The sequence below is a fragment of the Neophocaena asiaeorientalis genome, unplaced genomic scaffold, assembly GCF_003031525.2.
Source record: "Neophocaena asiaeorientalis asiaeorientalis breed wild unplaced genomic scaffold, Neophocaena_asiaeorientalis_V1.1 scaffold251, whole genome shotgun sequence".
Classification (NCBI taxonomy): Eukaryota; Metazoa; Chordata; class Mammalia; order Artiodactyla; family Phocoenidae; genus Neophocaena; species Neophocaena asiaeorientalis.
In genome coordinates this window covers 11,818,468-11,832,988 of record NW_020173377.1, presented here as the reverse complement: position 1 = coordinate 11,832,988, position 14,521 = coordinate 11,818,468, and the positions used below count along the sequence as shown (strand labels likewise).

Here is a 14,521-nt window from a genome sequence, read left to right as displayed (position 1 = left end):
CTTCTCAAAGAACCAGCTTTTAGTTTTATTGATCTTTGCTATTGTTTCCTTCATTTCTTTTTCATTTATTTCTGATCTGATATTTATGATTTCTTTCCTTCTGCTAACTTTGGCGTGTTTTTGTTCTTCTTTCTCTAATTGCTTTAGGTGTAAGGGTAGGTTGTTTATTTGAGATGTTTCTTGTTTCCTGAGGTAGGATTGTGTTGCTATAAACTTCCCTCTTAGAACTGCTTTTGCTGCATCCCATGGGTTTTAGGTTGTCGTGTTTTCCTTGTTATTTGTTTCTAGGTATTTTTTGATTTCCTCTTTGATTTTTTCAGTGATCTCTTGGTTATTAAGTAGTGTATTGTTTAGCCTCCATGTGTTTGTATTTTTTACAGATCTTTTCCTGTAGTTGATATCTAGTCTCATAGCATTGTGGTCAGAAAAGATACTTGATACAATTTCAGTTTTCTTAAGATATGATCTATCCTGGAGAATTTTCCATTAGCCCTTGAGAAGAAAGTGTATTCTGTTGTTTTTGGATGGGATGTCCTGTAAATATCAATTAAGTGCATCTTGTTTAATGTATCATTTAAAGCTTGTGTTTCCTTATTTATTTTCATTTTGGATGATCTGTCCATTGGTGAAAGTGGGGTGTTAACATCCCTCCTGTGATTGTGTTACTGTCGATTTCCCCTTATGGCTGTTAGCCTTTGCCTTATGTATTGAGGTGCTCCTATGTTGGGTCCTTAAATATTTACAATTGTTATATCTTCTTCTTGGATCAATCCCTTGATTATTATGTAGTGTCCTTTTTTGTCTCTTCTAATAGTCTTTATTTTAAAGTCTATTTTGTCTGATATGAGAATTGCTACTCCAGCTTTCCTGTGATTTCCACTTGCATGGAATATCTTTTTCCATCCCCTCACTTTCAGTCTGTATGTGTCCCTAGGTCTGAAGTGGGTCTCTTGTAGACAGCATGTATACGGGTCTTGTTTTTGTATCCATTTAGCCAGTCTGTGTCTTTTAGTGGGAGCGTTTAATCCATTTTCATTTAAGGTAGTTATCAGTATGTATGTTCCTATTACCATTTTCTTAATTGTTTTGAGTTTGTTATTGTAGGTCTTTTCCTTCTCTTGTGCTTCCTGTCTAGAAAAGTTCCTTTAGCATTTGTTATAAAGCTGGTTTGGTAGTGCTGAATTCTCTTAGCTTTTGCTTGTCTGTAAAGGTTTTAATTTCTGCGTTGAATCTGAATGAGATCCTTGCTGGGTAGAGTAATCTTGGTTGTAGGTTTTTCCCTTTTATCCCTTTAAATATGTCCTGCCACTCCCTTCTGGCTTGCAGAGTTTCTTCTGAAAGATCAACTGTTAACCTTATGGAGATTCCCTTCTATGTTATTTTTTGTTTTTCCCTAGCTGCTTTTAATATTTTTTCTTTGTATTTAATTTTTGATAGTTTGATTAATATGTGTCTTGGCGTGTTTCTCCTTGGATTTATCCTGTATGGGACTCTCTGCACTTCCTGGTCTTGATTAACTATTTCCTTTCCCATATTAGGGAAGTTTTCAACTATAATCTCTTCAAATATTTTCTCAGTCCCTTTCTTTTTCTCTTCTTCTTCTGGGACCCCTATAATTTGAATGTTGGTGTGTTTAATGTTGTCCCAGAGGTCTCTGAGGCTGTCCTCAATTCTCTTCATTCTTTTTTCTTTATTCTGCTCTGTGGTAGTTATTTACACTATTTTATCTTCCAGTTCACTTATCTGCCTCAGTTATTCTGCTATTGATTCCTTCTAGAGAATTTTTAATTTCATTTATTGTGCTGTTCATCGTTGTTTGTTTGCTCTTTAGTTCTTCTAGGTCCTTGTTAAACGTTTCTTGTATTTTCTCCATTCTATTTCCAAAATTTTGGATCGTCTTTACTGTCATTACTCTGAATTCTTTTTCAGGTAGACTGCCTATTTCCTCTTCATTTGTTTGGTCTGGTGGGTTTTTACCTTGCTCCTTCATCTGCTGTGTGTTTCTCTGTCTTCTCATTTTGCTTAACTTACTGTGTTTGGGGGTCTCCTTTTTGCAGGCTGCAGGTTTGTAGTTCCCGTTGTTTTTGTTGTCTGCCCCCAGTGGGTACCTTTGGTTTAGTGGGTTGTGTAGGCTTCCTGGAGGAGGGGACTGATGCCTGTGTTCTGGTGGATGAGGCTGGATCTTGTGTTTCTGGTGGGCAGGACTGTATCCAGTGGTGTGTTTTGGGGTGTCTGTGACCTTATTATGATTTTAGGCAGCCTCTCTGCTAATGGTGGGGTTGTGTTCCTTTCTTGCTAGTTGTTTGGCATAGGGTGCCCAGCACTGTAGCTTGCTGGTCGCTGAGTGGAGCTGGGTCTTAGCGTTGAGATGGAGATCTCTGGGAGAGCTTTCACCATTTGATATTACGTGGATCCAAGAGGTCTCTGGAGGACCTATGTCCTGAACTTGGCTCTCCCACCTTAGAGGCACAGGCCTGACACCTGGCCGGAGCACGAAGACCCTGTCAGCCACATTGCTCAGAAGAAAAGGGAGAAATTAATTAATTAATTAATTAATTAATTTTTAATCACACAAAGAAGCATACACATACACACTCAAAAAAAGAGAAAAAGGAAAAAAACATATATATATATATATATACACATATATAAAGGAAGAGAGCAACCAAATCAATAAAGGAATCTACCAGTGATAACATACTCTAAATACTAAACTAAGATAAACATAAAACCAGAAACAAATTCGATGCAGAAAGCAGACCCCAAGTCTGCAGTTGCTCCCAATGTCCACCTCCTCAATTTGGGATGATTCGTTGTCTATTCAGGTATTCCACAGATGCAGGTACATCAAGTTGACTGTGGAGCTTTAATCCGCTGCTCCTGAGGCTGCTGGGAGAGATTTCCCTTTCTCTTCTTTGTTCGCACAGCTCCTGGGGTTCAGCTTTGGATTTGGCCCCGCCTCTGCATGTAGGTCACCTGAGGGCGTCTGTTCTTCGCTCAGACAGGACAGGGTTAAAGGAGCCGCTGATTCGGGGGCTCTGTCTCACTCAGGCCGGGGGGGAGGGAGGGGCACGGAGTGCGGGTCGGGCCTGCGGCGGCAGAGGCCAGCGTGACGTTGCACCAGCCTGAGGCACGCCGTGCGTTCTCCCGGGGAAGTTGTCCCTGGATCACGGAACCCTGGCAGGGGCCGGCTGCACAGGCTCCCGGGAGGGGAGGTGTGGAGAGTGACCTGTGCTTGCACACAGGCTTCTTGGTGGCGGGAGCAGCAGCCTTAGCATCTCATGCCCATCTCTGGAGTCCGTGCTGGTAGCCGCGGCTCGCGCCTGTCTCTGGAGCTCGATTAGGCGGTGCTCTGAATCCCCTCTCCTCACGCACCCTGGTCTCTTGTCTCTTAGGCAGGTCCAGACTTTTCCCTGGGCTCCCTCCCAGCTGGCTGTGGTGCACTAGCCCCCTGCAGGCTGTGTTCACGCAGCCAACCCCAGTGCTCTCCCTGGGATCTGACCTCCAAAGCCGGAGCCTCAGTATGGACCTTTTAACAATATTAATTCTTCCAGTCTATGAGCACAGAAGATCTTTCCATTTATTTCGGTCTTCTTCAGTTTCTTTTATCAGTGTCTTGTAGTTTTCGATGTACAGATCTCTCACCTCCTTGGTTAAATTTATTCCTAGGTATTTTATTCTTTCTGATGCAGTTTTAAATGGGGTTTGTTTTCTTACAACTGCATTCTTAACCCTTTTAGGTATTCAGCCTTCCAGCTCTGTTCTTCCCTCTCCTTCACCCTCCTGATGGATTAGTTCCATTGTTTTCAGTCATCTCTTTTCTTTAGGACCTCACCCTCTCTGTCTACTCAATTTTTTTTGCTCATTTTCCTTCTAAAGTTTGGTGGGGGTTTTTTTGTTTTTACTTCCACCAGACTGTGGCAGGGAGGAATAGCTAAAGCAGTTACATTTCAAATTAATTGTACTTTAGCCACACAAGTTACTGGGAACCCCCAGAGGCTGTAGAATTTTACAGACGTGGTTCATATACCAGCACTGCCGCATTTCAGCTGTGTGACTTAGAACAAGGATGCTTTATTTTCTGAACTGTGAGTTTGCCATTGGCCAAGTGGGAATAATGATAAGTGTGCAAAGGTGTTCTGAGAAAATTAGAAATAATCGAGTGGCTTGGGGATTGACAGAGTCAGATAGAGAAGGACGAAGAGGTGTCTTCATCCCTCTCTGCCTGTGTGTTACCACTTGATTCTCTTTGTAATTCTTGCTTCAGACCTACCACTGCCTGCTCCCTCCATCTTCATGTCATGCCAAACTCAACCCTGTGTGACTGCTCCAAGGAGCACAAAGCAAGAGAGTGTTCAGAAGTGAGTCTCAGCTGACAGCTCATGCTTTAGCCAACTTTTAAAAATGCTAGTGCCATTTGGGAAACTGCAAGCTCCATTGACAATTCCTTCTGAATCCCAAAGACTAGAAACCTAGCCAAATATGCACTGAGGAAATCTTCTTCTCTGATCATCTGAAATGTGCCTAGAAATTTACATCTTTGTCTGTGCCGTGCAGATCCATCTTTCTAAATCCTTCCTCAAGTATTGCTCTCAAGCTCTGTATAAGAACAGGAGACCTACTAAGATAGCCTGACCTGTGGCTAAATTTAGAAGTTGACCAGAGGGGAGCAGCAAGAAAAGTGGATCAGATAGTTGCCCTCCTGCCAACATGCTTTCTCATCTGCCTGAACCGGAAGTGGAGAGTTTGAGGCCAGTGGACCTGGGTGGTGAGGGAGGTTGGAGGACTGTGGGAGGCCCTCGCGTGAGACTGCATTGGCCAGAGGGAGGTGCAGGGCAGCTGGATGGGGGAGGGAGAAGCCCCATTAGAACCCGTTGTTCCTGATTTGCAAAGCATGCTGGTAGTCCTCTCTTCAAACGTCCCCACATCCACAAGGCTTCGAGGGAATGTTGCTAGCAGCTGGGCAACCATCTTCAGATTTGCCCCTGGTCCTATTTGCCTACAGCGGTCCTGGTTTATACATGGGGTAGGCCTGGTGTAATTATTAATTGCCCCTACTTCCATGATCAAAAGCGTCCTTGTTAAACAGTACATTGGGTGGTCACTTGATAGTACAGCACCCTTCAGGCTCCCCTTAATCAGGCTTCACCTCCATTCTGGTTCTCACCTCCTCTGTACCCACTCAACTCTGCTAACATTTCACCTGATATGCACTTTGTGCATGCACATGTCTTGACTTTCTTCCCCTCATCTAGTGACACCTTGAGCTGACATCAGTGAGATGCCAGGGCAGTCTCAGAGCTCAGTGAATCGGATGCTGGAGACTCCCACCCCACCCCATATGGGAGGTTTTCTTCTTCTTAGCCATTCTTTGCGACTAACTCAGAGCTGTTGCTTGCTTTCTGAGTGTGCATTTTTCCTTTTTGCTTCCCCCTTGGACACTATTAAAAACCCATCTGTTTGTTGGCAAGATGTATTTCACACCAGGCACATAGCACATGGCACCCTCCTCTTCATGAGAAATAATCCAAGTGTCCACCTTGAGAAGCACGAGTTCCACATACCCACAGTAGCATGATCATCAGGGATGTCATACACAGTCACACAGGTTGTACACTGCACAACCCCAGGGGTACCAGTCCCATAGGCTACAATGTGAGGGGCATCCTCTAGAGTTATACAGTGGCCCTGATACTATGATAATAAAAATAATACATGTCATGGTTTATTAAGCTAGGGGTCAAGCACTATGTTGAATATTTTTATATGGAGGACCTCATTTAACCTTTCCATAACTCTCTGATGTCGTAATTAAATTTTTATCCTCATTTAAAGTTGAGGTAGCTTGAGGCTTAGCTAGCTTAATTCACCCAGGTTCACAGAATCACTAGGTAATAAGGCTGGGATTTGAAGCCCAGCAGCCTGACCTCTGGAACACACGCTCTGAACCTTTATATTCCACTGCTTCCCATGTCGACATGCACCTAAGGTGCATTCTTCTATTTTTATTGGCTTGGCCAGACTGTTTCAGCAGAGTTGGTATCAAAGTATAATTCTCTGTACTGGTGACTACCTCCACCCACTTCCGAAGATGAAATTCTTGGTCCAGTTGGTTGACGATCAGACCTTAAGCCATGAGGTTGGTGCGGAGTCTTGGTGGAGTACTTCAGAGGACCTTTTTTGTTCATTGAGGGGCCTGTTGACTGTGCAGGGGAAGGAGCATCAGTGTTCATTCATGATATCATAAGATAGAGCCTGGACTTTCAGACGCAGAGAAAAATTATTAGAGAAGTGGAAAAGGCTCTTTCCAGACATTCATGTCCCATTTGTTTATGCCCTAAAAGCAGAGTGTTGTAAACAAAAGACCATTCAGTGTGTGGCTCTGGCAAATTGACCTCAAATCTCTGGGCTCCAGTTAGCTCATCTGCAAAATGGGAATTGTATGGCAGACTTTGCTGAATGTCATAGTGAGGATTAAGTGAGATTAAGTGAGGGATTCAGTGCAGTGCCTAGTATATTTTAGGCCTTCCACAAATGGTAGTTCTCTTTGGTACAGTGGACCCCTGATGGAGGATTCAGATGATGACCAGCACTTCAGCTTATCCACGTATCACAATATTGGGCTTTTAAGATCACCCGCCAACTTTGGGCAAATAGCTTTTCACTGCTCAGTTTTACTCACTTTAGAATTATTATGCTCATGAGACTGAGTTTAAAAAAATACATGACCTTTTAATTCTTTTGAAAACTACTATCGTAAAAAACTTATTGATAGTATTATAATCTGACTGTGAATTTACTTATAGCTGCAGGGGTTTTTTCATCCAACTTGAATTGTGAGTATGTACGTTATACATCTCTTTGCTTTAAGGAGTAAGTCTCCCAGTTCTTGCAAATACTCTTTTTTTCCCTTTACCCAGAATACTCTCTTTCCTCCCTGGTACCTCTGTGTCACAAAGTGGCTGCCCTGAACCTTCCCTCACATCAGTGACTCTTGCTCATCCTTCAGGCCTGAATCAAGATGTCACCTCCCCTCAAATGACTGAGTCAGATGGCCCTCCCCTCAGCTCTATCACCCTGAAAATGTTCTGCTTCAGCAGCTAGCACTCTGAATTGTTGTTGCCTGCTTTTCTTGGCTAGGTTATCAGCTGTTGGAGGTCAGAAAGCTTGTTCACCAGAGTTTTCCCCAGCATTTAGCACAGTACCTACAGCATTGAAGACACTTGGTGAATGAATGAATTTATGAATGAATGGAGGGACAAAATAATGGGTGGAGAGAGGGAAGGAAGGAAGGAAGGAGAGAGGGAGGGAGGGAGGGAAGGAAAAAGCGAGGCATTACAGAACAAAGCCTGCTAATTGATGGCCTTTCTTCTTTAACTGTTTAGAATCACAGCACTCTACAATGTCTTTTAGAACAAACTGTTTTCCCAGTACGAACAGCTGTTTTACTTTATTGTCACATTGCCATGGACAAGCTATGGCCTTTGTAGAACTGCCCACCCCATGGCTCTTTGACCCAGTGCAGGGACTTGGACCACTCTAGTACGTATTTGGATTCTAAAAACTTTCATTGAGATCAGTTGTAGAATGATTCCCAAGTTCATCTTCTTAGCACAGAAAAATTAGTAATGAGCTTCAGGTCAATTGGTTACAAAGATTTTATGAAGTTTACAGTAGGGAGTGATTGGGTTTTGATGTGTGAACAAGGGCCAGATATTAACTCTTTATCACTCATGCCCTTATTAATTTATTCAACAAATCTTTGTCGAGCACCTGCAAAGTGCCAGGCACTAGGCATTAGGGATGCAATAGAAAATGTGCAATTGCTGTGGTGGGATTGATGATCAAGTGAGAGAGACAGAAGACAAGCAAACACATGTGTTATATGGAATTGCCAATTGTGAAAAGTGCTGTGATGGAAAACAACAACAAGGTGCTGAGATAGAGACAGAGAATGATAGGCTAGTCCCACCTTCTCTAGGGTGCTTGGTGATAAAGGGCAAAAGGAGGTGATTCTAGGTAGAAGGGAGAGGGAGGACAGAGCCCAGCATGTTTGTGGACAAAAGCACAGCACGTTGGGAGCAGAGTCAGCAAAGGGACCGGAAGGCTGAAATGAGGTTGGACGTGCCGGAGCACCCAGGTTATGACGTGTTCTGTAAGCCAGGGCAAGAGTTTGGATTTTCTCCTAAGCAGCGTAAGACATTTACAAGGCCCTTTGTGACCTGGCCTCTGCCCACCTTCTGAAATCCCCATCTCAAACTGAAGGCTTTAAGGACCCCCAACTGCTGTCATCATTTCCCTGCCCCACTTCCCCGTTGACATCCACCTCCAGCCACGCATGCTGAGCCCGCCCCCGAGAGTGCCCCCCATCTCCCGTGTGCCAAGTTACCTCGGCTTCTCCTTTTCCACCGCTGCCCGCGCACCGCTTTCAGCCTTGTGGGGATTCCCACCCCCGGTCCTTCCTCTTTTATCGCTGTCACAGCTGCAGATACCCTGATGGCTTCCACCTCCATTACACTCTCTGTTATGAAGCTCATACTTGCTCACAACAGCCATACACGGCGGCCCTGAGTGCTAAACCCCAGGGGTCACCAGTTAGCCGGCTGTCTTGACACATGAACCCCCAGCTGGGAGGAACAGCCACCCCGGGTGTCGTAAGAGAGAGAGAGAGAGAAGGTGAGTAGGAAGATGTCAGGGCTGTAACCCCATGCCCAGCACAGAACTTGGCCCATTGCAAATAGGCAGACCTCGTTTTATTGTACTTCACTGTACTGCGCTTTGCAGGTACTGTGGGTTTTGTTTTGTTTTGTTTTTTTACAAATTGAAGGTTTGTGGCAACTCTGCGTTGAGCAAGTCTGTTGCTGCCATTTTTTCCAACAACATTTCCTCACTTTGTGTCACACGTTGGTAATTCTCGCAATCTACTATATTTGTTACGGTGACCTGTGATCAGTGATCTTTGATGTCACTGCTAGGACTTGCTGAAGGCTAAGGTGATGGTTAGCTTTTTTAGCAAGAAAGTATTTTTAAATTATGTACATTTTTTAAGACATGCTATTGCATAGTTAGGAGATTATAGTGTAAATATAACTTTTATATGCCTTGGAAAACCAAGCGATTCATGTGACTCGCTTTAATGCGATATTCCCTTTATTGCGGTGGTCTGGAACCAAACCCGCGGTGTCTCTGAGGTGTGCTTGTATTGGTTGAATGAGTGAATGACTTTAAAGTTACAAAGTGTCTCCATAGTATTATGTCTCCCTTTTCCCCTTGCAAGTATACTATTATGGGGCAAAGATGTCCAAACTCCAAATACCTGACTTTTAAAATGAACCCATTGGTAATTTGAAGGCTGCTTTTTCTTTTTTTAATTTAAAGCAATGTTAGATAAATTGATGTGCACTTCCTGTTCCTTTTAGCCGAAGACTCTGCGTAGCACTTGCAGGACGCTATGCTGTCAGGCTCCCCGTTTGTTCTTTGACTTGGTTGTCCACACACTATCCGACAACGGTAGCCTGGCCCTAGTAAGGACGCAACACACCCTTTCATCCATGGAGAAAATCAGCAACCTTAAAGGTTGAGCAGGTGAATATGAAGAATGATTTTCTTCCCTCCATGGTTAGTGCATCTCACCAAAAAAAATGTAAAGCAACTTGCTTGCAGTCTTTAAGGAAAGACAGTTTCTACCCATTGCATTAAGTGACCCTTTTTAGACCATTACCCTGTGGCCAACCAACCTAGCTAAATAAAATATTTTATTTTAGATCTTCCTCACCCTCAAATTAAAAAAGTTATTTTCCCCTGTTAGTTTTAGCACATTTACAGGCACACGTAGCCCGTGGGACAATGGGTAAGTTACCCAAGTTAACCCAGGGCTGTGATATTTGCTTTCTGAATTACAGGTGTGCTGAATTTCAGAGATGCTGGTGGTGTGACTTCCATACTTGGTATAGTTTTTTTCTAAAATCTGTAATGAAATTGGAGAAAAATCTTTTGTAAATTAAAATAAGCTTAGTTGAGCTTCTCCAGCTGTTTTTCAGAACACTCCAGATCATATTCCAGGACGGAGGAAGGAGTCATAAATCCTAGGTGGGTGGGAGAAGTGATATTACTGAAAGCTGATAAAATCCTATAGTATGGGCTGGATTTGCTTTCTGATTACCTAGCCCATGTGCTCTGGTTAGGATTTAAAACTCCAGGAGAAAAGCCATGCTAAGTGATTTTCAAAGCTGCTATTGACTCATTCCAAACCACTGGGCAAGTCACTTATTTACTTAGTTTAATTTTTCTAAAAGTTATATTCAAAGTAAGGCTTCCCAACGCCCTTTGCCACCACTGGCAAAATAGTTTTTATGGTAGTTAACCATTGTTTAAGACCAAGGGAAAAACACCTAACAAGCAGAAAGTATTTAGTAATCCTTGCTTTCTGCTCTAAACTGTTACTTATTGCTACAGATTAAAGCCCTAAGGATTAGTGAAAATGAAAGAGGACACTGGAAGGTTTAGTCCAGGTCGGCTGCTCAATAATCAATGATCTTCTCTGAGTCACCTAAGTCCTGATTTTCTAAGGAATTACTTTTTCTGTGGGGAGTTAAGTATGTCTTCTGCATAGATCTACACATCACAGATTAACCATTGTTTTGTTTTGTAACATTCAGGGCCTCATTTGGCTTTTTTTAATGAAGAAACAGAAACATTATTCCTTCACGATGGTTCCCAGCATCCTCCAGGGGAAGAGAAACCCCCAGAACTGCTGAGTCAGAGCTGAGCTCAGCCAGCCTCCTGCACTGGTGGGAAAGGATCTGCTCCTCTGTGCTCATCTCACACTGTTTTCTGTTCATATTTGTGCCCCACAAAAATTGTAAATGGTTCCATACTCTAGATGTAGAGATCTGCTTCCAAGCAGCAGAAGTTTTGAATTAAGTTTGCGCATGATAAGGACACAACCACAGGTTTACAATACCAGGACACGACCACATACACATCCCTACTACTTTCTGAAAGAACAAAGCATCTCACAAAAGACATGGTTATACCAGATGACCCAGCATTCCCACTCCTAAGGATATACCCGAAAGAATTGAAATCAGGTGTTCAAATTTGCATACGAATGTGCATAGCAGCACTCTTCATAATATAGCCAAAAGATGGCAACAACCCAAATGCCATTAACGTTTGAATAAACAAAATGTGGTGTATTCATACAATGGAGTGTTCAGCCATGAAAAGGAGTGAAGTACTGATCCAATGTGGCAAGACCTTGAAAGCATTATGCTAAATGAAGGAACCCAGACACCAAAGGCCACATACTGGATGATTCCATTTCTATGAAATACCCAGAACAGGCAAATCCATAGAGACAGAAAGCAGATTGGTGGTTGCCACAGACTGGGAGGAAGGGGGAAATGGGGAGTGACTGCTTCATGGGTACAGGGTTCCCTTTGGGGGTGATGAAAATATTCTGGAACTAGATAGTGATTACGATCGCACAACATGACCAGTGACTACACGCCACTGAATTGTACACTTCAAAATGGTGAATTTTATGTTACGTGTATTTTGCTACCAAAAAAAAAAAAAAAGGAAAGAAAAGAAAAGAAAGAAAGAAAAAGAAAGGCAAGAAGTATATCAGGAAAGACATTTCTGAGTCAAGTTGGATTCCAAAGTCAAATGCCTTTGGGATGCTTTGGGTAATAAAAGAAGGAGGCTTGTGAGAGACAAAAAAGAGGTGGGGTCTAAGGCCCTCCCTAAAAAGGCTAGAAGGAAAACGTTTAAGAGACATTATGTGAACAACAATGACAGCTCACAGTAGTTGGATAAGGCCCATGGGCAACAGCTTGTAATCCCTGGTTAAAGGAAACCTAAGCTGTCCTTGACACAGGTTGGTTACAGTGACTTTCCTATGTAATCTGGAGTCCTGAAATGTTGGGTGACTCAGGTGCTTCAGATAGCACAGGCTTTGGGAGAACTTTAACAACACAGATAACTAAGGTAAAACTTCTACAGTGGGGTTTTCTGTTGGTGAAAGCAAAAAAGGTAAGAAATTTGTGGTCAGCACAGAGATCATCCTAGAATGAAACATACCACTTGCTCTATTTTCTCCACTTGGTTTATGGGAATAAAAAATATCTATGCCATTCACCTGACAAAGAGATAGATAACCAGGAATCAGTTCTTTAGGCTAAGTCCCAGTTTATTCATCTGAAAAATGGAAATTATAGTAATGGCTAAATCTTGCTGCCTAGCTGTCTACATCTTTAACGTCTGTCTTTGCTACTAAAATACAGCTCCTCTCTGAGGGCAGGGTTTGTGCTGTTTGTGTCTGCTCCTGTTCTTCCAGACCCATCACAGGGCCTGACACTTCTTAGGAACTTGCTGAATATTGGCCAGATGATCAAGGGGTGAGAGCAGTTCCCCCTGGAGGAGAAAAGGCTCTAGGGGCCACAGGAAATCTCTCCTCAAGTCCCTGAAGGGGGTTATTTGTGAGAAACAAAATGTGTTCTGTATGCTCCCTTGGAATCGACAAGTAGGACAACAGGCTGGATTTGGCAAAGAGACAGGCTTAGTTCCATGTTATAAGATGAAATGGGCCACCTGGACAGGGAATAACTTCCCTGACTCTAGAGGTATTTTGACACCCTTTGGCCATAAGTTTTAAAGAGATTCAGCGTTTGTTTGAATGGGTGAAGTAGTCAGGCCTTAAGGTCCTTTCCAAACCTGAAATTCATTCATTCACACTTTCACTGCTTCATTCAGACAGCCACTTATTGAATGCTGACCGCTATGACAGGAACAGTGTTATTGTTACCGAGTTCAAGTTCATGCTGCTCACTGCATGACAGGCCACTTAATCGAGAGACAAGGTGTTGGGGCAAGGAATAGCAATTTTATTCAGAAAGCCAGCAGCAGACAGAGAAGTTGGTGGACTAGTGTCCCAAAGAACCATCTTACCAGAGTTAGAATTCAGGCTTTTTAAAGGTCAGAGCCTTGAGAATAGGCTGTCCTGTACATTTCAGGCTGTAGGCAACATTCTTTTACAAAAGGTGCAGAGCCAGCACGACTAAGCACAGGCAACAGAAAACAAGGGTTAGAGCTAAAGGAATAAATCCAATATGTAGTCAGCTTTGTTCTTCTATGTTACACTGTTAAGTAATGGGGGTAAAATAATGAGTTCTCTAGTAATGCGTACCCTCAGAGATCTCGCAGTCTTAAAGAGTATATAGAAAGGAAAATAAATCATTATGGTAACAGGATATAAGAAATCATCTGTTATCTTTCCACGTCACCACCTGTTTTGTCTGTCTTTAACAGTGCACCAAGACTTGTGGCAAAGGCTCCAGGTACCGCAAGGTGGTATGTGTGGGTGAGGACAAAGGTGACGAGGTTCACGGCATGCACTGTGACATGAGCACACGACCTGTGGATCGCGAGAGCTGTGGCTTGCAGCCCTGCGAGTATGTCTGGATCACAGGAGAATGGTCAGAGGTACAGTTCTGGGGATTCTGGATCTGCCTTCAGGTCAGCGATGGCCTGACGGCAACAGAGTGATGAGGGCAGGAATGTGGGAGACTCACACCCACCTGCCAGTTCTATCCCTGAGAACTGGGAGCCCTCAAACAAGTCCCTCAGCCCTCCTGGGCCAGAGTCCTACAGGTGCAGAGTGGGGGGGGGTGTGCATAAGATGGTATCCACGCTCCTCTCAACTCTACGTCCTGTGATTCCCTTTAATGTCCTAATAGTATGATTAGAAATGAATTCTTACAGACACTGCAAATTCATATGTTTCCTGTAGGTGCCTGAAGAAAGTTAAGTATGACACAAAAATGTCTTAGCATCAGGGAGGCAATAGGGAATGGTGGGGACTGTGACTACCTAGCACATGATGTGTAAGGGGAACAGGCTCTTTTCCACTCCAACAGAGGCCATGCAGAAATGTGGGTCCAGTGTAACCAAACCTGATGTTTCAAGAGAGGACAAAACTTTGGACTTTTCTGTGCTAGCTCCTAATCCTAAAATGTGGACTCAGATTATTTATTTAAAACACTGTGTGGGTCAAACCAAACACTTTTGTGGGCCAGATGTTGGTTGCCCATTTAACAACCTCTGATCCAGAGGAATGAATTCGTTTTCCATAATATCCAAGGAATCTGAAGTGTCTGTTTTTCCTTATCTCCTCCTGTGCACAGTGCCTCCCTAGATGCTTTTCATTATTCATAAACCAGTAGTAACAGTCACATGACTATATTTTCAAACCTCCTGATACTTTCAAATACTGAAAGACCTGTAACATCAACACGAGTTGTCATTTGCCCCAGGGAATTTAGAGATGTGAAAGGGACGTATCTGGGCTCATAGCAAAGGTGCTTTTGCTATTACTGGCGTCTCGTTAGAGTTCAACAGGGCAGCAATCTCACGTTTTAATGGGATGAATATTTGCATTTAGATGATGTGTTTGTTGGGTGTTGAATTGTTTCTGCACTAAAACTGTTCCTAAAGCCTTGTCTAACTATGTCTCCCCATC

The 14,521-nt window shown here is 43.2% G+C and overlaps 1 protein-coding gene across 1 annotated transcript in view; it reads left to right on the top strand.

The window, feature by feature from the left end:
* ADAMTS9 (ADAM metallopeptidase with thrombospondin type 1 motif 9) overlaps nt 1-14,521 on the top strand; it is a 169,921-nt gene that overhangs the window by 128,616 nt on the left and 26,784 nt on the right. The window contains exon 31 of the mRNA XM_024746320.1: nt 13,312-13,485. Coding sequence (XP_024602088.1) covers nt 13,312-13,485 — 174 coding nt within the window. The remainder of the gene's footprint in view (nt 1-13,311; nt 13,486-14,521) is intronic.